At 56.0% G+C, this 20,975-nt stretch overlaps 1 protein-coding gene across 3 annotated transcripts in view; it reads left to right on the forward strand.

Annotated features, from left to right (window-relative positions):
* Nucleotides 1–20,491, forward strand: part of CHD2 (chromodomain helicase DNA binding protein 2) — a 138,740-nt gene extending 118,249 nt beyond the window's left edge. For all 3 annotated transcript variants that reach the window (XM_066355656.1, XM_066355657.1, XM_066355658.1), the window contains 5 exons: nucleotides 819–997; nucleotides 2,859–2,958; nucleotides 5,678–5,891; nucleotides 10,450–10,690; nucleotides 17,124–20,491. In XM_066355656.1, the coding sequence (XP_066211753.1) occupies nucleotides 819–997; nucleotides 2,859–2,958; nucleotides 5,678–5,891; nucleotides 10,450–10,690; nucleotides 17,124–17,457 (1,068 nt within the window). In that variant the 3' untranslated portion in view covers nucleotides 17,458–20,491. The remainder of the gene's footprint in view (nucleotides 1–818; nucleotides 998–2,858; nucleotides 2,959–5,677; nucleotides 5,892–10,449; nucleotides 10,691–17,123) is intronic.
* The last annotated feature ends 484 nt before the right edge of the window (nucleotides 20,492–20,975 follow it).

Genomic DNA, 20,975 nt, shown 5'->3' on the forward strand with positions numbered 1-20,975 from the left:
CTTTGACACTGCCTGGTTGGAGTCTCATTTTGAAGGCAGTCTCTTTGTTGTTTTCGAGAAGTTGGGGAGGGGGAGAGAAAGATTCCTGGGTCAGCTCACAGTCTCTGTCCGGCAGCCCCTCCCTTAGTGTCTGTCAGCCTCGAGGATTTTGTCCTGCAGTGTTCCTGGTCTTCATGGGAGCTTTCGGGCGAGGCCTGTAACTGTGCTGCTGGTGTGGTCTTCCTCGTGGCCTCACAGGGTGGTCAGAGTAAGGGTCCCAGGTCGTTGCTCTGAGTGGCGCTGCGGGGGGACTTGCAGCTCAGAGGTCGTTGCTCTGAGTGGCGGTGCGGGGGGACTTGCATCTCAGAGGTCGTTGCTCTGAGTGGCGCTGCGGGGGGACTTGCAGCTCAGAGGTCGTTGCTCTGAGTGGCGCTGCGGGGGGACTTGCAGCTCAGAGGTCGTTGCTCTGAGTGGCGGTGCGGGGGGACTTGCAGCTCAGAGGTCGTTGCTCTGAGTGGCACTGCGGGGGGACTTGCAGCTCAGAGGTCGTTGCTCTGAGTGGCGCTGCGGGGGGACTTGCAGCTCAGAGGTCGTTGCTCTGAGTGGCGCTGCGGGGGGACTTGCAGCTCAGAGGTCGTTGCTCTGAGTGGCGCTGCGGGGGGACTTGCAGCTCAGCTGTTTCTGACTCTGATCCTGACCCTCATTCCCCCGGCTTGACCCGCCTCTCCTTGGCCGGTGACGGGGCCTGGGGGTGGGCCGTGTGCGCCGGGGATTCGGGGCGCGGGAAGCAAAGGGGGCGACGAGCTGTCTCACGTTTCCACCCTCTCGGCCTGTTTCAGTGTAAGGAGAGGATGAGGCCTGTGAAGAAGGCACTCAAACAGCTGGACAAGCCCGACAAAGGGCTCAGCGTGCAGGAGCAGCTGGAGCACACGCGGACCTGCCTGCTGAAGATCGGGGACCGCATCGCTGAGTGCCTTAGAGCCTACTCCGACCAGGAGCACGTCAAGCTGTGGCGGAGGTAGCGCCCGGCCTGGCGCCGCTGGATTGGACCCGGGCGGGGGGGGGGGGGGGTAAGACAGAAGGACACACGGAGGAGGGAGAGCGAGGGAAGGGGGAGTCTGTGTGTGTGTGTCTTGTGAGAGGTGGCCTATCCACCTGATGAAACATTTTTTTCCCAACAAAAGCTGTCTTTTGGCAACAAACCTGCAGGCTAAAATAGGCCATTCCACTGAGACCAGTGTTTGGAATGGGTTGGGTGATGTCATTAATTTATAAGAGGACAGTGAGACAGGATTTGCAGTCCTGACTCAGAATAAAGACTCAGCTCTTAAGTAAAGGCTTAGAAACTGTCTAGTTTTACTGCTTTACTCATCTGCGGTTGATGTTCAGATATAATAACTAATGGGTTAGCTTTCTGCTAACACGGGAGGGGAACAGGTCAATGTCACCAAACTCTAGTGATTAAATAACTCCAGCTGTCCTTTGGATGAATGCAGAAAATGCAGAACTTCAGTTTGTAAGGCATCATGAACTAATTTTTGGTATTTTAAGAACACAGAATGAATTTCTAAAGGACAATTTGTAACATTATTCTCTTTTTATGATCCAAAGTTACTTTGCTCTCATATATTTCATAGTGAACATAATCAATTACCTTTGTGTAATATGCCCAATATCAGTGGATTGGCTTTGGAGGGAGAAATGGTTTCAGTGAAGCCTTCTGTCATGATGCTATTCATAGCATGCTTCACACTAAAAAGTTACTTACCCTATCACCCTTTACATTGTCACCAATCTCCTGTCCCTAGCTACCTGGCTTTCTTTTAAATGGACTTAATCGCTATTGGAGGATAAGTAAAGGGCAGCTTCGCACATAGACCCCTGAGCTGGGCTTCCTGCTGTCGCCAGGGCCTGTTGGCCAAGGCGCTCCGGGCTCTGTGTCCCGGCTGGCCGGAGCTCACAGGATGGTCCTTGCTCCCTGCTGAGAAGCTGTCCATTGTGAGGCGGTAACTGCAGGACCGTGTGCAGGACCACATGCAGGACCGTGTGCAGGACCACATGCAGGACTGTGTGCAGGACCACATGCAGGACCGTGTGCAGGACCACACGTGGCAGGGGTTCCTAGAGGGAGGGAAGCACCTGCAGAGAGGAGCTGGGGGGGGGGGGTCCTCTGGAGGCAGCAGGTGCACGGGGACTGCCCGTGGAAGAGCCGAGTGGACCTCGACCAGGACGCTCGGGCTTCAGCCGAGGCATAGAGTGGGCCGTCGGGGGCTGGGAGGGTGTTAGGAAGAAAACTGAATGGCTTTCTAGCTGGTGCAGCAGGTGTGCGAGGTAGGGAGTCCGTGCCGTGTTCTCTGATGGCAGAGTGTGGCGGGAGGACTGCTCCGTAGAAAGAGTGTGAGGAGGTCTGACTCCTCCCCCGGCTGGGTGCCGGAGCCTCGCGGCTCTGGGTGTGAGGTCAGCCCCTCCCTTGCGCACAGAAGTGCCGCGCTAGGCTGAGCCGTGGAATCGGAGGGCAGGGGTCCCTCAGAGTCTTGAGGAAGACTGGGAGGGACGAGGGGCAGCCATGCCGAGCTGCCCGGCCGTGTGGGCCCCCACCTGGAAGATGGTGGAGACGGGCCGCGCGGCCGGGTTCTGGGACGCAGAGTCTGGAGCAGAGGGCTTCTCGGCAGAGTCTGGGGCGCAGGGATCGTAGGTGTGAGACAGCACCTGGTCTCTGTACCCTCAGGCAGTATAGACAGCAGCACAGGAGGACGTGTTTCTGCGCTCTGCACTTAGGGTTCCACAGCCAAGTTCAGTAGCTTGCCATCCATCAAAAGAGAATCAAAAGTTACTTCTTAAAATCTGTAATTTACCAGAACTGTGTTCTTTTTTTAAAGGAACCTATGGATTTTTGTTTCCAAGTTTACAGAATTTGATGCTCAAAAATTGCATAAGTTATACAAAATGGCTCATAAGAAGAGATCTCAAGAAGAGGAGGTAAAATACACATTTCATCCCAATTTTCCAGGAAGATTCTTTCCTTACTGTTTTCTCTGGGGAGGGGGTCGTAGCACCCGGGGGTGTCTGTGTGAGGGGGTCGCCAGTCTCTGCCCTCACTGCGCGGACGGGGCGTGGGGCGGGGCTGGGACAGGAGCCCCCTGCGGCCGCCCTGCCTCTCTGGGCGCCCGCCCTTCGTGCCAGCTGTGCCGTTCCTCAGCACGCTGCACCAGTGGTCAGTGTAACAGTGCCCGAGCAGCCGATGGCCGGTGCACTCACTGGATGCTTCAGACATGGGGAATTGCGTGTCCCCCTCTGTCGTTCTGTTCTGGAATCACTTTCCCCAGGCCTTCTGTAAGCACAGTTCTTTTTGTATTTTTCTGAAGCTGGAAATGGGGAGAGACAGTCAGACAGACTCCCGCATGCGCCCCACCGGGATCCACCCAGCACGCCCACCAGGGGGCGACGCTCTGCCCACCAGGGGGCAATGCTCTGCCCCTCCAGGGCGTCGCTCTGCCGCGACCAGAGCCACTCTAGCGCCTGGGGCAGAGGCCAAGGAGCCATCCCCAGCGCCCGGGCCATCTTTGCTCCAATGGAGCCTTGGCTGCGGGAGGGGAAGAGAGAGACAGAGAGGAAAGAGGGGGGGGGGGGTGGAGAAGCAAATGGGCGCTTCTCCTATGTGCCCTGGCCGGGAATCGAACCCGGGTCCCCCGCACGCCAGGCCGACGCTCTACCACTGAGCCAACCGGCCAGGGCCAAGCACAGTTCTTACTGTGGCTTACATACATGGCTTCTGGTAGGTGACAGGGTTGTCAGAAAATACTTTTTCTGTTATGTTTTGGGCCACATGAACTTGGAGTCCGTCTAGCATCTGTCCGTAGGGTCCCAGCTGCTCACATAAAGCAGCAAATGTGAGAGGGTACCCAGAAGGTGCCTCCCCTGTGGGGCGGGCACAGCAGTGACCTTGCCGGTGCTGCAGGGGCCGTGTTCCCGTGCAGACGGGTCCGGTTGCAGGTCGGCCAACAAGTATGCGGACCGTGCCCCCGTTAGCCATTCCAGGCAGTCTGGGACATTACTGCCTCCTCTGCTGACATGCCGGCTTCGTGAGCTCAGGGTGTGTGTCTCTCATCCTCGGCGGTAGCCTTGGCACCCGGCGCTGTATTGAGCTGTGTGGGGGCGGTGCCCTGGCATAACTAATAACCTGATTTACACGGAAGAATATGACACGGCAGTAAATGCAGCAGTGCCATGCTAACATTGCTGAATGTTAGTGCAGAGTGTAAGCAGTATAAGAAGTCTTTGGAAGAATAGTCAGGAAAGGCCCTGGGAAGGAATGAAATAGTTGGGAAAGAGGGAAAGCTGGGATGAGTGTTCAGAGTTGTACACATGATGTAAAGGGCTTCATTAGTGTAGGTGTCGGGAGTTAGTGTAAGTTGTGTAACAGCAGTGACCCGATCCGTGGGGGTGCGCATTATCACAACCTTTTGGAGAATAATTCTTCAATATTTGTCAAAGACTAAAACAGACAATCTTTCTTCTAAGAATTTAGTTGAAGGAGCTAATTAAGAATTTATTTTTATTTTTTAAATTGTTTTCGATGAGAGGAGGGGAGGCGTAGACAGACTCCAGCATGCACCCCGACTGGGACCCACCGGGCAAGCCCATTAGGGGACGATTCTCTGCCCATCTGGGGTGTTGCTCCGTTGCTCAGCAACTGAGCTCGTAGTGCTTTGAGGCAGAGGCCATAGAGCCATCCTCAGCACCAGGGGCCAACTCGCTCCAATCGAGCCATGCCTGCAGGAGGGGGGGGGGAGAGAGAGGCGAGAGGGGGTGGGGCAGGGAGGCAGATGGTCACTTCTCCTATGAGCCCTGATGGGAATCTAACCCAGGACTTCCACACCAGGCTGATGCTTTACCACTGAGCCAACCGGCCAGGGCCTAATTAAGAATTTAAACATGCTTGTAATAGAAATGACTTGAACATTCAACAGTAAGAAATAGATTGAATAAATCATGTTATATCCATGTTGGGAATATTACTCAACCATAATTATATTGTGGAGATAAGTATTTACTTGAGCTTTTCACAATATATTAAGTGAAAAAATAATACCAAATTATTTTTAATATACATATATATTTAAAAAACACACAAAATGGCTTCAAAAGACATTGAAGTTATTTACGATTTCCTTGTTAGTGAGACTTTAAGTCACTTTACATTTCTTTTTTCTTACTGTGTTTTCAGTGTTTTTATGTGAAATTTTTTTTTGTGTGGTCAAGTGGTATTACTCAGACATTTAACTGTTTAGCTTAGTGACTTCGGAATAGGAACTGGTTTCCACTGGACTGGTCAGGGGCGGTCTGTTCTGGTTAGCCTAAGAAAGTTGGTGGCCCTGGTTTCCACGGAAGCAGCATCTTTGAGGACGCTGGCAACCCGGGCACCTGTTCCTGGCGTGTAGTGACCTCTAGCTGTCCAGTCCGCCTGCTTGCTCTTACGGGAGAGCTTGTCCGTGGAGGGGCCCCATGGGTCAGCAGGAGACGGAGCTCTGTGACTGTCACGCTGTGAGCTCAGTGGAATTGGCAAGCTGGTTCGGACAGAAGTCAGTAAATGGCTGGTCTGAAGCCACGAGGAGCAGAGGGGACTGTTGGGGGGGGGGTCTCTGTGCTGTGGTGTCCTCTGGGAGCTGAGGGTCTCTGGTTTCCTCTCTCTCCACAGGAGCAGAAGAAGAAGGAGGATGCGATGGGTGGTAAGAAGCCATTTCGCTCGGAGGCTTCGGGCTCCGGCCGGGACTCCCTGATGTCCCACTCCCACGGCCCACACGGCCTCCACCCTCAGAAGTCCCACGTGCCTGTGTCCCATGGCCCGCCGATGCATGGGCACCCCAGAGATAACTACAGTTACCCCAACAAGAGACACTTTAGTAACGCAGGTGAGTCACAGGGGGCTTGTTACACAAGGTGACAGGAGGTGTTTTCTTTTCCGGAGACGGCGGCTGGACCTCTGTGCTTCTGTCCCAGCTGTCACTTGATTGTCCTCTTTTTACCCTGAGGGAAGTACAGCACGAATAGAGAGCCCAAAGGATGTGCTTCCCACTTGGAGAACCTTGGCCCCTGAACCAGGGCACATGATAGACTGAGGGAAACAGTTTACATTATACGGGACAGCAAAATGATTGAAGCTGTTTCATTGGAACCGCCCTTGTATTGATAAGGGGACAACCAAATAGAAAAATGGAGTCATTTCATTTTTTTAAAGTATTTGTAGTAGTAAAAGCTATGAATGCATTCATGGTAATAGATTTCTAGGATGTTCTCTGGTTGTGCACAAATGCTGACAACTTATAAGAAGGTCTGACCGTTGTTTAAATAGGTCATGTTCACCTGAAGTTTAAAAAAGAAAGCTTGAAAAAAAGGTAAAAAGCAAACCTGTGAACTGGGTCTTTATTATTTGCATATAAAAAGAAAGAAAAATGGGCAAAGGTTACGAATAGGGAATTCATACAGAAGAGGAAATTCAAATGGCCAGTACAATGCCCTGGCCAGGTTGCTCAGTGGATAGAACGTTGTGTTGGAGTACCGCAGCCGCATGTCTGATCCCTGGTACGTAGGAAAAGCAACTCTTGCGTGCTTAGCTAAGTGGAGCAACTAAGTAGGAGGAGTTGATGCTCCTCTCTCTCTCCCTTCTCTACCCCTTCAAATCAATGGCAAAAGAATGTTTTTAAATGGCCAATATGACAAGATGACGAACAACATTGTTACTAGGGAAATGTGAATTAAAGCAACAACAAGCTAACAGATTTCTTTTGCCTCTTCAGATCAGCAGAAGTTAAAATGTGCCACCCACACAAATTGTTGAGTGTAAATTGCTACAGTCTTTCCAGAGACTAATCTGAACTATCTAAATATGCAGGCTCTGTTTCTGGTAGTCTGTCTTGTCGTAATAAGAGCACCTGGGTCTGAGGCCTCTTCCAGCCTAATAATAGCAAAAATCTGCAAATAACTTGAATATCCATTAATAGGAGAAAGGTTAAGTGAATAATAGGACATTTGCACTCTATTATTATCAGTTAAAAAGAATGAATTGGTCCTGGCTGGTTTGCTCAGTGATAGAATGTCAACCTGGTGTGTGGATGTCCCAGCTTCGATTCCTAGTCAGGGCCCATCTGCTTCTCCATCCCTCCCTCTCTCACTTCTCTCTCATTCTTCCCCTCCTGCAGCCCAGGCATTGAGGATGGCTCCTGTCTCAGGCACTAAGAAGAGCTTGGTTGCTGAGCAACGGAGCATGGCTTCAGATGGGCAGAGCATTGCCCCCTAGTGGGCTTGCCGGGTGAATCTCGGTCAGGGCATATGCAGGAGTCTGTTTTCTGCTTCCCATCCTCTCACTGAATTAAAAAAAAAACAAAGAATGAATTACCTTTACAAATTTTTAAAAAATGGAAAAATTAATAGCAACAACAAAATTTGTGTTTATATTTATTAAGGAGACGTTTACATAACATAAACATAACCATATTATATAAATGACCAATTTAGTGTAGTGTTTGGTACATTTGTAATGTTGTACAACCACCACTTTATTCTAGTTCTGAAACTCTTCCAACTCCTCAAATGGGTAGAGAAGCAGATGATCACTTTTGTGTGCCCTAACTGGGAATCGAACCCGGGACATCCACACGCCAGGCTGACGCTCTACCGCTGAGCCAACTGGCTAGGGCCCAAACTGTTATCTAGTAAGTTTCTGAATAATGTATCTAGTTAGCATGGAGAAGGGAGTGCAGGTATGAACACAGTAGTTGTTTCTCAGCCAGCATCTCTTTCTCCAGCAGGGGGCCCTGTAGGGTAGTGGTCCCCAACCCCTGGGCCGTGGACCAGTACCGGTCCTTGGGCCATTTGGTACCGGTCCGCAGAGAAAGAATAAATAACTTACATTATTTCCGTTTTATTTATATTTAAGTCTGAACGATGTTTTATTTTTAAAAAATGACCAGATTCCCTCTGTTGCATCCGTCTAAGACTCACTCTTGACGCTTGTCTCAGTCACGTGATACATTTATCTGTCCCACCCTAAAGGCCAGTCCGTGAAAATATTTTCTGACATTAAACTGGTCCGTGGCCCAAAAAAGGTTGGGGCCACTGCCGTTGGGGACAAGCCTGAAGATAGCTTCTGCAGGAGCTCCGAGTGACACATCTCCCCAGAGGCTGCAGTCGGCCTCTCCCTCTGGGAGGTTTTTCTGCTCCTTGGAATCTTGCTCCTTCTAGTCCTGATTGCTTTGGCTGCTCTCTGCTGTCTCTAAACAGGTTCCTTTTTGTTTATCTACCCTTTCTTCGTGTTCCTGGCAGCATGTAACTTCTGTTCCAAGCTACTCTAAACTACTTGGAAGCAGAAATTCGGTGTCTTGTAATCTGAAAAACCTAAATAGTTCCAAATGAGTTGATCACCGTTTTATTGAGGGAGAAAAAAAGTAACGCCCGCCCAAGGTGGTTGGGAAATGTTACCATGTGCTTAGATCTGGTTGTGTTCACTGTGCTGACATTTTCCTGGGATTAGGCTGGTTTTGTGTTATTCCTTGTGATGTCATGGACTGTATACTCTGATCCTTTGAAAGGCCTCTTCTTATTAAGCTGACTGTAGTCTTTTATTAAGATCCTGGATTCCTCGCCCAGCCCCGTAATAGTTCAGTGCTTCTGACCAGCGACCCGCCTCACAGAGGGTTCAGGGAGAAAGGAGGGCTCAGGGAGAAAGGAGGGCTCGGGGAGAAAGGAGGGCTCGGGGAGGAAGGAGGGCTCGGGGAGGAAGGAGGGCTCGGGGAGGAAGGAGGGCCCGGGGAGAAAGGAGGGCCCGGGGAGAAAGGAGGGCCCGGGGAGAAAGGAGGGCCCGGGGAGAAAGGAGGGCTCGGGGAGAAAGGAGGGCTCAGGGAGAAAGGAGGGTTCGGGGAGAAAGGAGGGCTCGGGGAGGAAGGAGCGCTGTGTGGTTTCCTTGGAAACAGTGCAACCTGGCCTGGCTTCCAGCATCCGCACTTCGTCGTGGGCATCGGAACCCTGTTTGGAATCCTGCTTTCCATCTGGTCTGAAGCCATCTCCAAGTGACCCTTCCCATTGTGAACGTGTCTCCTTTTGTTGTTAATTGTTAGAAGAATCAAAAGTGTTTTACTTCTTCCTCCTCTGGCGTGGTCCTCCCTGGGCCAGCACCGAGTTCAAGCCCCGGGCTGACCATTATTTTGATGCACAGATGTCTAAGCTGCACAGTTTCCGTGATGCTGTTAATCCTGGGCTCTGCACAGAAATGCTAGAGGACCAGCAGAAGGAGTACAGACGTCTATTGGGAGGCATGGCTTTGGTCTTAACAGAGTGTAGACAGAAGATTGGATTTCTCACGAGGCACGCACAGTAGTTCCTCTGGCTGAGTCTCCACGCTGGTTTCCCAGGGTTGCCGTAACAAAGTACCACAGACTGGTGGCTTCAACAGAAACTGGTTCTCTCCCAGTGCTGGTGCCAGACTGTGAAAGCCGCTGTCAGCAGAGTGGGCTCCCTCCGAAGGCTCTGAGGGAGCCCCTGTCCCGGCCTCTCCCCTGGCTCTGGAGGCTGCCGGCACCCCGGGGTTCCGTGTGGCTGCCCCACCCCAATGTCCCCCGTCCCCAGCTGGCCTGCCTCCGGATGTCTCTGTCTCAGGCCGCCCTCTGCCTTTCTCTCAAAAGGATGTCGGTCGCTGTATTTAGGGTGCGACCCAAATTCAAGACGATCTCATCTCGACATCCTTAGTTACAGCTGCAAAGACCCTGTTTCCAAGTCAGGTCACACTCACAAGGCCCACGCGCATGTCCTACAGTAGCCTCCATTCCTAGACTTCTGTGTTGTCGCCGTCTTTGACTTACATAAGCGTGGTTCTCTTCTGCAGGGAAAGTGGAGGCTTCAGAAGCTAGAACAGATTGTAAGCCCTATCTTTGAGAGTTGAGTGCTGAGCCAACTTCGTAATCAGAGGTCCTTTTAATAGGAGGAGGCCCCCCGCCCTTTTTTTGGTGTGGGCAGGGGAAGAATGGTAGAACCAGTAAGTCTACTTTGGAATGAGCTTCAGAGACCAGCACAGCTTCCAGCAGGAGCAGGTATCTGCCCTGTAGACGTGTAAACGGGCAGCACCTTGCAGCTGTGAGACTCACTAGTGCTATTTTCTGAATTACCATTTGGTTTGTTGAGTGACAGCTCATTTTAATGGTCTGCCCTGTTAAGATTGGAGGGTAAACAGGTGGAAAACAAAAGCACTAGTTCTTAAGATTTCAGAAGGAGAGAAGCAGTGAATTTTCTTTGGCCTTAAAATTTTGGCAAAACAGTGTTAGGACTCATTACTGGTCGTGTTATCAGCCGCAGAAAGGCCGAGGAGGGGGGACTTGAATGTCAGTTATCCGCACGTGTCGGCCTTTCAGTGTGATCTTTAGTGGATGTGACAGTCAGCCCTCCCCAGCAGTCATGAACCCCTTCCTGCTTTCTCTGCAGATCGCGGAGACTGGCAGAGGGAGAGGAAGTTCAACTATGGTGGCGGCAACCCGCCGTGGGGCGGTGACAGGCACCATCAGTATGAGCAGCACTGGTATAAGGACCACCATTACGGGGACCGGCGACACATGGACAGCCACCGTTCTGGGAGCTACAGACCCAACAACCTGTCCAGAAAGAGACCCTATGACCAGTACAGCAGTGACCGAGACCACCGGGGACACAGAGATTACTATGACAGGTACGCAGAGGGCCGGGGACACTGGGAGCTGGCTTATAGGGGGAGAGATAGGCGGCGGATGCGTTAATGTCGTGATCAGCCGCATTGAGCTGATGATGTATTTATTTCGTCATGTGTTAGAATGTGGTCCCCAGTTCGGTCAAACGTTTGTGCCGTTACACATCTTTGCAGTGTTGTGGGGGGGGGGGGGGGTCGTGATGTAGGCAGCGGACACTGCTGATAGGATGGCCAATAGGAGGGCCTTGGAGGGCGGGGGGAGAGCTGAGGCTGGCGATTGGGTCGTGATGTAGGCAGCGGACACTGTGCTGATAGGATGGCCAATAGGAGGGCCTTGGAGGGCGGGGGGAGAGCTGAGGCTGGCGATTGGGTCGTGATGTAGGCAGCGGACACTGCTGATAGGATGGCCAATAGGAGGGCCTTGGAGGGCGGGGGGAGAGCTGAGGCTGGCGATTGGGTCGTGATGTAGGCAGCGGACACTGTGCTGATAGGATGGCCAATAGGAGGGCCTTGGAGGGCGGGGGGAGAGCTGAGGCTGGCGATTGGGTCGTGATGTAGGCAGCGGACACTGTGCTGATAGGATGGCCAATAGGAGGGCCTTGGAGGGCGGGGGGAGAGCTGAGGCTGGCGGTTCTTGTGGCCCCTGAAGAGTCAGCTCAGCAGGGAGCTGGGTGGGCATCACCGGCCAGGGCCAAGGGCGGGTACCTTGGAAAGGCGGCCCGGAGGATGAGCAGACTGGATAGTCAGGAGGCCTTGAGTGCCACCTTGCAGGTGTTGATTTTTATTCTCCAGGGCATACGACGCCCTTCGGTTCTCTCCCTGGCCTCGGCCTGGTTTCCTCACTGTACGCAGCTGCTTTCTGTGTGCAGAGCTCGCACCTCCAGCTGCCTGGGTTCTATTGGTGCCCAGGCCCTCTCCTCGGGAAGCCTGCCAGAGCCTCTGGGTTGCCCCGCCCTGGGCTGAGGCCGGAGATGCTCTGCCGGTGGACAGGCAAGGTTACAGGCTGGTCTTCTGTTTTCCCCTCAGGAACCACTGTTGCTTGTTGCCTTATACCTGATATGATGTCTTGAAAACCTTCGTTGCACACTTTGCGTGTCTTCCTGGTTGTTGCAGGCAGGGTGTGTGTGTGTGTGTGTGTGTGTGTGTGTGTGTAAGTCTAGTCCTGGTTTCTCCGTGTTGACCAGAACCTGAAGCCACCCTCCTCCATCCATCTCTTTATCTTTCTCTTCTATTATTGAGGTGACAGTCACATAGCATACATGGACTATTTTTAAATGAATGGTTCAGTGATGTTGAGTACATTCATGGTGTTGCAGAAGCATCACCTCTTACCAACTTCCTAAACACCTTCACCAGCCTGGGACCACGCTGTCGCCATTGAGCACCCACTTTCCGCCTCCTCCCCGGCTCCTTGCAGTTACCCGTGTGTGTGCTATTTCTGTGGATTTACGACTTCTGGATATTTTGCACAATGGAATCATACAAAACGTGGCCTCCTGTGACCACCTCCTTTGGACACTTAGCGTTGTGTTTTGGAGGCTCCTCCATACTGTAGCATGCATCAGACTGTGGTTCTCTTTACAGCCGAGTAGTATTCTGCTGTACACATGTGCCACATTCTGCTCATCCCTCCATCTGTTGATAGACCTCTGAGTGGTTCCTCCCTCTCAGCTGCTGTGAATGGTGCCACTGTCAACCGAGGAGGGACCGTTTGCCATGTGGGGCTGTGTTTATTTTTAGGGACCACCTAACTTTTCTCCACGGGGCCAAACCATTTCACATTCCTACTACCAAAGTAGAGAGCTGCAGGGTCCCTTCCTCTGTGCCGATACCACTTTCCTGGAGCTTTGGAAAGAGCCACCCCTAGCATGTGTGAGGAGGTGTCTCACTGGTTTTGATTGGCGTTTCTCTAATGACTGATGTTCATTAAGGGTGTTGAGCATCTTGTCATGTGCTTAGCGGCCAATTTTTTATGTATGCTCTTTGGAGAGAGGTTTACTGAACACTTTCGCCCATTTATGAATTGGATCTTTTTTGTTGTTGTCTTGTACTGATTCTATTTTGCTAGGATAACAAGCAGTTTATCGTGGCCCTAAGTAAAAAATAATTTAATATTCTTTGCATTGAGCCTTTTTTTCTCTAATTTTTCTGAAGTGAGAAGTGGGGAGGCATCGAGACTCACGCATGCGCTCGACCGGGATCCACCCGGCATGCCCACCAGGCAGCGATGTTCTGCCCATCTGGGGCCACTGCTCCTTTGCAACTGGAACCATTCTAGCACCTGAGGTAGAGGCCATGGAGCCATCCTCAGCACCCGGGCCAACTTTGCTCCAATGGAGCCTTGGCTGTGGGAGGGGAAGAGAGAGGTAGAGAGAAAGGAGAGGGGTGAAGGGTGGAGAAGCAGACAGATGCTTCTCCTGTGTGCCCTGGCGGGAATCGAACCCAGGACTTGCACATGCTGGGCCGACTGGGCCAACACTCTACCACCGAGCCAATCGGCCAGGGCCTCATTAAACCTATTTTTAAAATAATGAACCCTTCCCCTGTTGTTGACTAGTTAGGTTGATTGTGGTTTTTGCTATTGCTAGTGAATTACAGAACAGTTTCTGTGGCTCTGTCCCTCCCGAGCTGGGCTGGCGACTGGGACCGTGTGTGCAGACTGGCCAGTGCTCCTGCAGGGGGTGTGAGTCCTGGGCCGTCGGGGGTTCAAGCAGACTGGCCAGTGCTCCTGCAGGGTCTGAGTCCTGGGCCGTCGGGGGTTCAAGCAGACCTGGCCAGTGCTCCTGCAGGGGGTGTGAGTCCTGGGCCGTCAGGGGTTCAAGCAGACTGGCCAGTGCTCCTGCAGGGTCTGAGTCCTGGGCCGTCGGGGGTTCAAGCAGACCTGGCCAGTGCTCCTGCAGGGTCTGAGTCCTGGGCCGTCGGGGGTTCAAGCAGACTGGCCAGTGCTCCTGCAGGGTCTGAGTCCTGGGCCGTCGGGGGTTCAAGCAGACTGGCCAGTGCTCCTGCAGGGTCTGAGTCCTGGGCCGTCGGGGGTTCAAGCAGACTGGCCAGTGCTCCTGCAGGGGGTCTGAGTCCTGGGCCGTCGGGGGTTCAAGCAGACTGGCCAGTGCTCCTGCAGGGGGTGTGAGTCCTGGGCCGTCGGGGGTTCAAGCAGACTGGCCAGTGCTCCTGCAGGGGATGTGAGTCCTGGGCCATCGGGGGTTCAAGCAGACTGGCCAGTGCTCCTGCAGGGGGTGTGAGTCCTGGGCCGTCGGGGGTTCAAGCAGACTGGCCAGTGCTCCTGCAGGGGGTCTGAGTCCTGGGCCGTCGGGGGTTCAAGCGGACTGGCCAGTGCTCCTGCAGGGGGTCTGAGTCCTGGGCCGTCGGGGGTTCAAGCAGACTGGCCAGTGCTCCTGCAGGGGGTGTGAGTCCTGGGCCGTCGGGGGTTCAAGCAGACTGGCCAGTGCCCCTGCAGGGGGTCTGAGTCCTGGGCCGTCGGGGGTTCAAGCAGACTGGCCAGTGCTCCTGCAGGGGGTGTGAGTCCTGGGCCGTCGGGGGTTCAAGCAGACTGGCCAGTGCTCCTGCAGGGGGTCTGAGTCCTGGGCCGTCGGGGGTTCAAGCAGACTGGCCAGTGCTCCTGCAGGGGGTGTGAGTCCTGGGCCGTCGGGGGTTCAAGCAGACTGGCCAGTGCCCCTGCAGGGTCTGAGTCCTGGGCCGTCGGGGGTTCAAGCAGACTGGCCAGTGCTCCTGCAGGGGGTCTGAGTCCTGGGCCGTCGGGGGTTCAAGCAGACTGGCCAGTGCTCCTGCAGGGGGTGTGAGTCCTGGGCCGTCGGGGGTTCAAGCAGACTGGCCAGTGCTCCTGCAGGGGGTCTGAGTCCTGGGCCGTCGGGGGTTCAAGCAGACTGGCCAGTGCTCCTGCAGGGGGTCTGAGTCCTGGGCCGTCGGGGGTTCAAGCAGACTGGCCAGTGCTCCTGCAGGGGGTGTGAGTCCTGGGCCGTCGGGGGTTCAAGCAGACTGGCCAGTGCTCCTGCAGGGGGTGTGAGTCCTGGGCCGTCGGGGGTTCAAGCAGACTGGCCAGTGCCCCTGCAGGGGGTCTGAGTCCTGGGCCGTCGGGGGTTCAAGCAGACTGGCCAGTGCTCCTGCAGGGGGTCTGAGTCCTGGGCCGTTGGGGGTTCAAGCAGACTGGCCAGTGCTCCTGCAGGGGGTCTGAGTCCTGGGCCGTCGGGGGTTCAAGCAGACTGGCCAGTGCTCCTGCAGGGGGTGTGAGTCCTGGGCCGTCGGGGGTTCAAGCAGACTGGCCAGTGCTCCTGCAGGGGGTCTGAGTCCTGGGCCGTTGGGGGTTCAAGCAGACTGGCCAGTGCTCCTGCAGGGGGTGTGAGTCCTGGGCCGTCGGGGGGTCAAGCAGACTGGCCAGTGCTCCTGCAGGGGGTCTGAGTCCTGGGCCGTCGGGGGTTCAAGCAGACTGGCCAGTGCTCCTGCAGGGTCTGAGTCCTGGGCCGTCAGGGGTTCAAGCAGACTGGCCAGTGCTCCTGCAGGGGGTGTGAGTCCTGGGCCGTCGGGGGTTCAAGCAGACTGGCCAGTGCTCCTGCAGGGGGTGTGAGTCCTGGGCCGTCGGGGGTTCAAGCAGACTGGCCAGTGCTCCTGCAGGGGGTGTGAGTCCTGGGCCGTCGGGGGTTCAAGCAGACTGGCCAGTGCTCCTGCAGGGGGTCTGAGTCCTGGGCCGTCGGGGGTTCAAGCAGACTGGCCAGTGCTCCTGCAGGGGGTGTGAGTCCTGGGCCGTCGGGGGTTCAAGCAGACTGGCCAGTGCTCCTGCAGGGGGTGTGAGTCCTGGGCCGTCGGGGGTTCAAGCAGACTGGCCAGTGCTCCTGCAGGGTCTGAGTCCTGGGCCGTCGGGGGTTCAAGCAGACTGGCCAGTGCTCCTGCAGGGGGTCTGAGTCCTGGGCCGTCGGGGGTTCAAGCAGACTGGCCAGTGCTCCTGCAGGGGGTGTGAGTCCTGGGCCGTCGGGGGTTCAAGCAGACTGGCCAGTGCTCCTGCAGGGGGTCTGAGTCCTGGGCCGTCGGGGGTTCAAGCAGACTGGCCAGTGCTCCTGCAGGGGGTGTGAGTCCTGGGCCGTCGGGGGTTCAAGCAGACTGGCCAGTGCCCCTGCAGGGTGTGAGTCCTGGGCCGTCGGGGGTTCAAGCAGACTGGCCAGTGCCCCTGCAGGGTCTGAGTCCTGGGCCGTCGGGGGATCAAGCAGACCTGGCCAGTGCTCCTGCAGGGGGTCTGAGTCCTGGGCCGTCGGGGGTTCAAGCAGACTGGCCAGTGCTCCTGCAGGGGGTCTGAGTCCTGGGCCGTCGGGGGTTCAAGCAGACTGGCCAGTGCTCCTGCAGGGTCTGAGTCCTGGGCCGTCGGGGGTTCAAGCAGACTGGCCAGTGCTCCTGCAGGGGGTGTGAGTCCTGGGCCGTCGGGGGTTCAAGCAGACTGGCCAGTGCTCCTGCAGGGTCTGAGTCCTGGGCCGTCGGGGGTTCAAGCAGACTGGCCAGTGCTCCTGCAGGGGGTGTGAGTCCTGGGCCGTCGGGGGTTCAAGCAGACTGGCCAGTGCTCCTGCAGGGTCTGAGTCCTGGGCCGTCGGGGGTTCAAGCAGACTGGCCAGTGCTCCTGCAGGGGGTGTGAGTCCTGGGCCGTCGGGGGTTCAAGCAGACTGGCCAGTGCTCCTGCAGGGGGTCTGAGTCCTGGGCCGTCGGGGGTTCAAGCAGACTGGCCAGTGCTCCTGCAGGGGGTGTGAGTCCTGGGCCGTCGGGGGTTCAAGCAGACTGGCCAGTGCTCCTGCAGGGTGTGAGTCCTGGGCCGTCGGGGGTTCAAGCAGACTGGCCAGTGCCCCTGCAGGGTCTGAGTCCTGGGCCGTCGGGGGATCAAGCAGACCTGGCCAGTGCTCCTGCAGGGGGTCTGAGTCCTGGGCCGTCGGGGGTTCAAGCAGACTGGCCAGTGCTCCTGCAGGGGGTCTGAGTCCTGGGCCGTCGGGGGTTCAAGCAGACTGGCCAGTGCTCCTGCAGGGTCTGAGTCCTGGGCCGTCGGGGGTTCAAGCAGACTGGCCAGTGCTCCTGCAGGGGGTGTGAGTCCTGGGCCATCGGGGGTTCAAGCAGACTGGCCAGTGCTCCTGCAGGGGGTGTGAGTCCTGGGCCGTCGGGGGTTCAAGCAGACTGGCCAGTGCTCCTGCAGGGGGTGTGAGTCCTGGGCCGTCGGGGGTTCAAGAGTGGACTTGCTGCCGCTTTGATGGGGCTTATGTCATTGCAAAGGGTGTGTTTTGCCATTAGGAGTAAAATAGCCCTTTGTGATTGCTCTTTTTGGTTTGTTTTTGGCCCCTAGTAATGTCAGCACTTGCTGCTTGGGAAGCGTCCGCGGATCCGAGCTGACACTGTGGGAAGGACAGGGCGTCTGGCCGTGGTCTCCTCACTAACCCCTGCGTCTCTGTTTCAGGCACCACCACGAGTCCAAGCGCAGGAGATCGGATGAGTTCCGGCCTCAGAATTACCACCAGCAGGATTTCCGGCGGATGTCCGACCACCGCCCCCCGGTGGGCTACCACGGCCAGGGCCCCTCAGACCACTACCGCTCCTTCCACGCAGACAAGCTGGGGGAGTGCAGACCGCCCCTGCCCCCGCTGCACCCCGCGGTCTCAGACCCTCGCTCGCCCCCGTCTCAGAAGTCTCCCCACGACTCCAGGTCGCCCCTGGACCCTCGGTCTCCCTTGGAGAGGTCCCTGGAACAGAAAAACAACCCCGATTATAACTGGAACATTCGGAAGACCTAGAGGCCCGCGGAGACCGGGCGAGCACGCGCGGGAGGCACTGGGTGTTTCTGGTCTGACCCAACAGGAGCCGGTTGCCTAGACCAGTGAGTGGAGTTTCTGGACACGCTGCCGCCCGCCCGCCGGCTGAGGGGCGGTCCAGAGCGCCGGGGCCTGGGTGCGGTCGCCACTCCTGCCACCCTGTCCCCAGCCCGGCTCTGGCCCCCGCAGTGACGGGCGCCCGGAGGACACGGTGACTTGTGTGCCAGCCTCACAGGCATCTCCCTGGCGGAGGAGGAAGGGGTCTTGGTCGGGAACGAGTTCTCGCCAGGTCGCCGGACCCGGGACCCTGCGTGGGGGTCAGGGCGGGGTGTGTCTGAAGGCTGCTGGGACGGCTGGACAGGGCGTGGTGCTGCTGCTTGTGGGAGCGGGACGCGGGGGCGCGGGGGGATCTCGCACCAGAGGACTCGAGGGAGCAGGCGCACCCTCAGGGGCGTTCTTGGGAGAAGCGGTGCCCTTGGGCCTTACTGTGTGACAGCTACATGGTGTGGGGTGGGGGGACAGAGGGTAATAGCTCCACAGTGGCCCCTTCCCTACAAACACTAAATTTTCCCACACTGTCTGTACATTTCAAAGGGGGGTCCCCCTGAGGGGGCCAGGCAGAGGTGGGTCCGTGAGCTGGCTCTGAGTGCGGTGCGGCAGGCTGGGGCAACTGGGACGGACTTGGGTGGGAGTGGGCGGTGGGGGTGGGCGGGGCTTGTGGTTGGAAACGGGAGTCCCTGGTGGGTTTCTGATTCCTGTGACAGGAAGTTAACCTCTGGGGCCTGGAGTGGGGGGACGCGTTGCGCAGGCCTGCTGACCTGTGAGGTGCTGGCCAGAGCCCAGCTGGGGTGCTTGTGCAGGTGGTGAGCAGGCTTCCGGGGTGGGGCAGTGCCCGCAGGTGGGGGCGGAGCTTTCAGTGTTGTATTGGGTCAGCACGTGCCAGTTGCATCTCAGTTCCCTTTGCACGGACTTCAAGAAGCAGATGACAGTCCTGTCTCCTGACACTGGGGAGGGGGGGCGCAGGTGGAGAGGAAGCTGTTGCCTGTGGTGAATGGGCTTCCACGGTTACCATTAGCACAGAACTCGGCTTCTGTTAGAATGTCGGCTAAAGCAGAGGCCCGGGTTAAATTGTCTCCATGCTAAGAAGCGTCCAAGGACAGGGTGACAGCTGCAGACGGAGTCACGCTCAGGTTGCACGGAGTCTGGGCTGGGAAACGGTCACGCAGTTATGCAGGCTCCCCCCAAATCCCCATCCTGGGGCCTTCCTTTCATTTGTTCTAAACAGAGCTTGTCAGTATTGTGGGTGCATCAGGAGGCTGTTCTGGGTGGGGACAGAACAAGGGGCTCAAACACACAGTGTTTCTGTGCGCGTCCAGGCTCGGACCGGGTGACGCCTTTCTGTCGGGCACGGGCAGCGTCCACCGCCCGGAACTGTCCCTGCAGGGACTTCACAGTCGTGATCACTTACGTGCTGGCACCCTGGGCAGCACCGCCGACTCTAACACCCCCTAGGGAGGCACATGTGGCTTTGGTGGCCGTGGCTCCCTGCTGCACAGAGCGGCTCAGGGCTGCCCAGGACGGGATCCGGAGAGGCCGGGTCCTCACAGCTCATGCTGGGGGCCCGTGTGCGGGCCCGCCACCCCCTTCGTTACCCCCTTCGGGTACATGGGGTTCTTCACCGCAGCCGTGTACCATGCACATCCTGAGGCAAAGCCCAAGGGGGACTGCACAGGAGGCCCAGGCTGCAGTCACCCCTGGGGACATGCTGCGACTGCTCCACAGGAGAAGGTGGGGTCAGCACTCCGCTTTGGCCACAAATTCAGCCTCTTGCCAATGTGCTAACACTACTTCATGGTTGTGTCGCCCAGGGCAAAGGAAGGCGAGGCTGGTTTGCCAGGTCCTTGCATGGTGGGGTAGGGTGCCCAGGGGGATGGCCCGGTGTCTTCCCCTGCAGGACATCAGGCAGGTCATGTCTGATGCAGGAGGCCCTGCATTTCAGTGCCCAAGGCGGAGAGGAGATGTCAGTTATTCCCAAAGATGTCACTTCGTGAGGAGAAAGGAACTTCCTTTTGTTCGTGTTCCGGACTCCGAGTGCCATATGACACAGCGGAAGGGCAGTATCAGCCAGTCAGTGTTAGTGATTATAAGCCTGCAGTGTCCCCCGCTGAGCTGTTTTAGGTGCAGAAACGTGTTTGAAGAGCGTTTTGGGAGAACAGAGGCATTGCCCCAAGTCAGTATGAATGCTGTGTGCTTAGATTAAAAGTCTGGAGTTTGCACAGGTAGAAATTCTCTGTGGGTGGGAGAAGCTGCTGTGAGAATGGTCTTCTGTGGAGCCTGGCTTTGCAAGGTGTGATCAAGGGAGAAATAGCAGGACTTGAGGAAGAGGGGGGTTAGCCTCGCCTGAAACCCATGCATACACAAGGATCAGCACGGTCTCCTGTCGCCCCGGAGAAGGACATGTGGCCCTCCACCCCACCCACCCTGGCCCCGTCGCCGTCCTTCAGAGTGGGCTGGAGAGAAACAGCCAGGCTCTCCACAGAGCCCACCTGATGTCCCCTCCCCTCTCCCGGTCATTCCCCGAGCCCTTCCTGGGAAAGCAGAACACTTGTCACGTTGTGCTGCAGACATTCTAGCCTGGTGTCTGAACGGTGCGCTGGACGCGCGGTGCAGACGCGGTCCAGTGACGGATCGACACGGTCACAGATCCTACAGACCAAAAGCCACTCGTCAGCAGGAGCGGTGGTCCAGGGCCCAGCCCGGGGGTCTTCCGGCTTGTCCGGGGGGCTGCCGTGTTGGCGAGGAGAGCCAGGGCGAAGGTCCGGGCTGCTTTAGTCCGTCTGTGCCCCCCTCGTTTGGGGAGACGGTTTTTTCTTTATTGTAAAATTGTGGACTTTTAAAAACCTGTTGACTAAACAGTAACTAATTTATATTTGTGAAAAATGCCACTGTCCTAGTGATTTCTGATGTAAATAATGTTGTTTATATAGTATGTATTAAATTTTCCTACATTGTAAAACTGCTGTACTTTTGATTCTTGTATATTAAAAAGCGTTGCTAAGGATCTGTAGGTCCGGGCAAGCACGTTGCTGGGCATGGGCATGGGCAGAGGCCCGACGCTCCCTCAGTCGCTGGGTCATTCAGGTGGTTTGACAGCTTGCGAAAGGGTGTCTGAAAGCTGTGGGTTTTTTTTTTTTTTTCCTGCGGCGTGTCCAGGACCTTAGACCACAGGTTTCTAAGCTTTTCCCTGAGTAGCCATTGTTGAGGCTGATCGCCCCCTGCAGCAGGTCTAGTTCGTAACCTCTGTCCCTGTGCCTGGTGACAAGACCTGAGGAGCCGCAGGTGACCCAGAAGGTGCCTTTGAAAACGTGCCCATCCACACTGAGGTCCTACATCCCCCTCTGGCCGTAGGAAATAAAAACACTATGCCTGCCAGCCCGTGGCCCAGAAGGTAATTTAACAGTTGGGTTATATATTCTTGAAGGGGGGAAAAAGCATTTTAT

This window comes from Saccopteryx leptura, chromosome 13, assembly GCF_036850995.1.
Source record: "Saccopteryx leptura isolate mSacLep1 chromosome 13, mSacLep1_pri_phased_curated, whole genome shotgun sequence".
Lineage (NCBI taxonomy): Eukaryota > Metazoa > Chordata > Mammalia > Chiroptera > Emballonuridae > Saccopteryx > Saccopteryx leptura.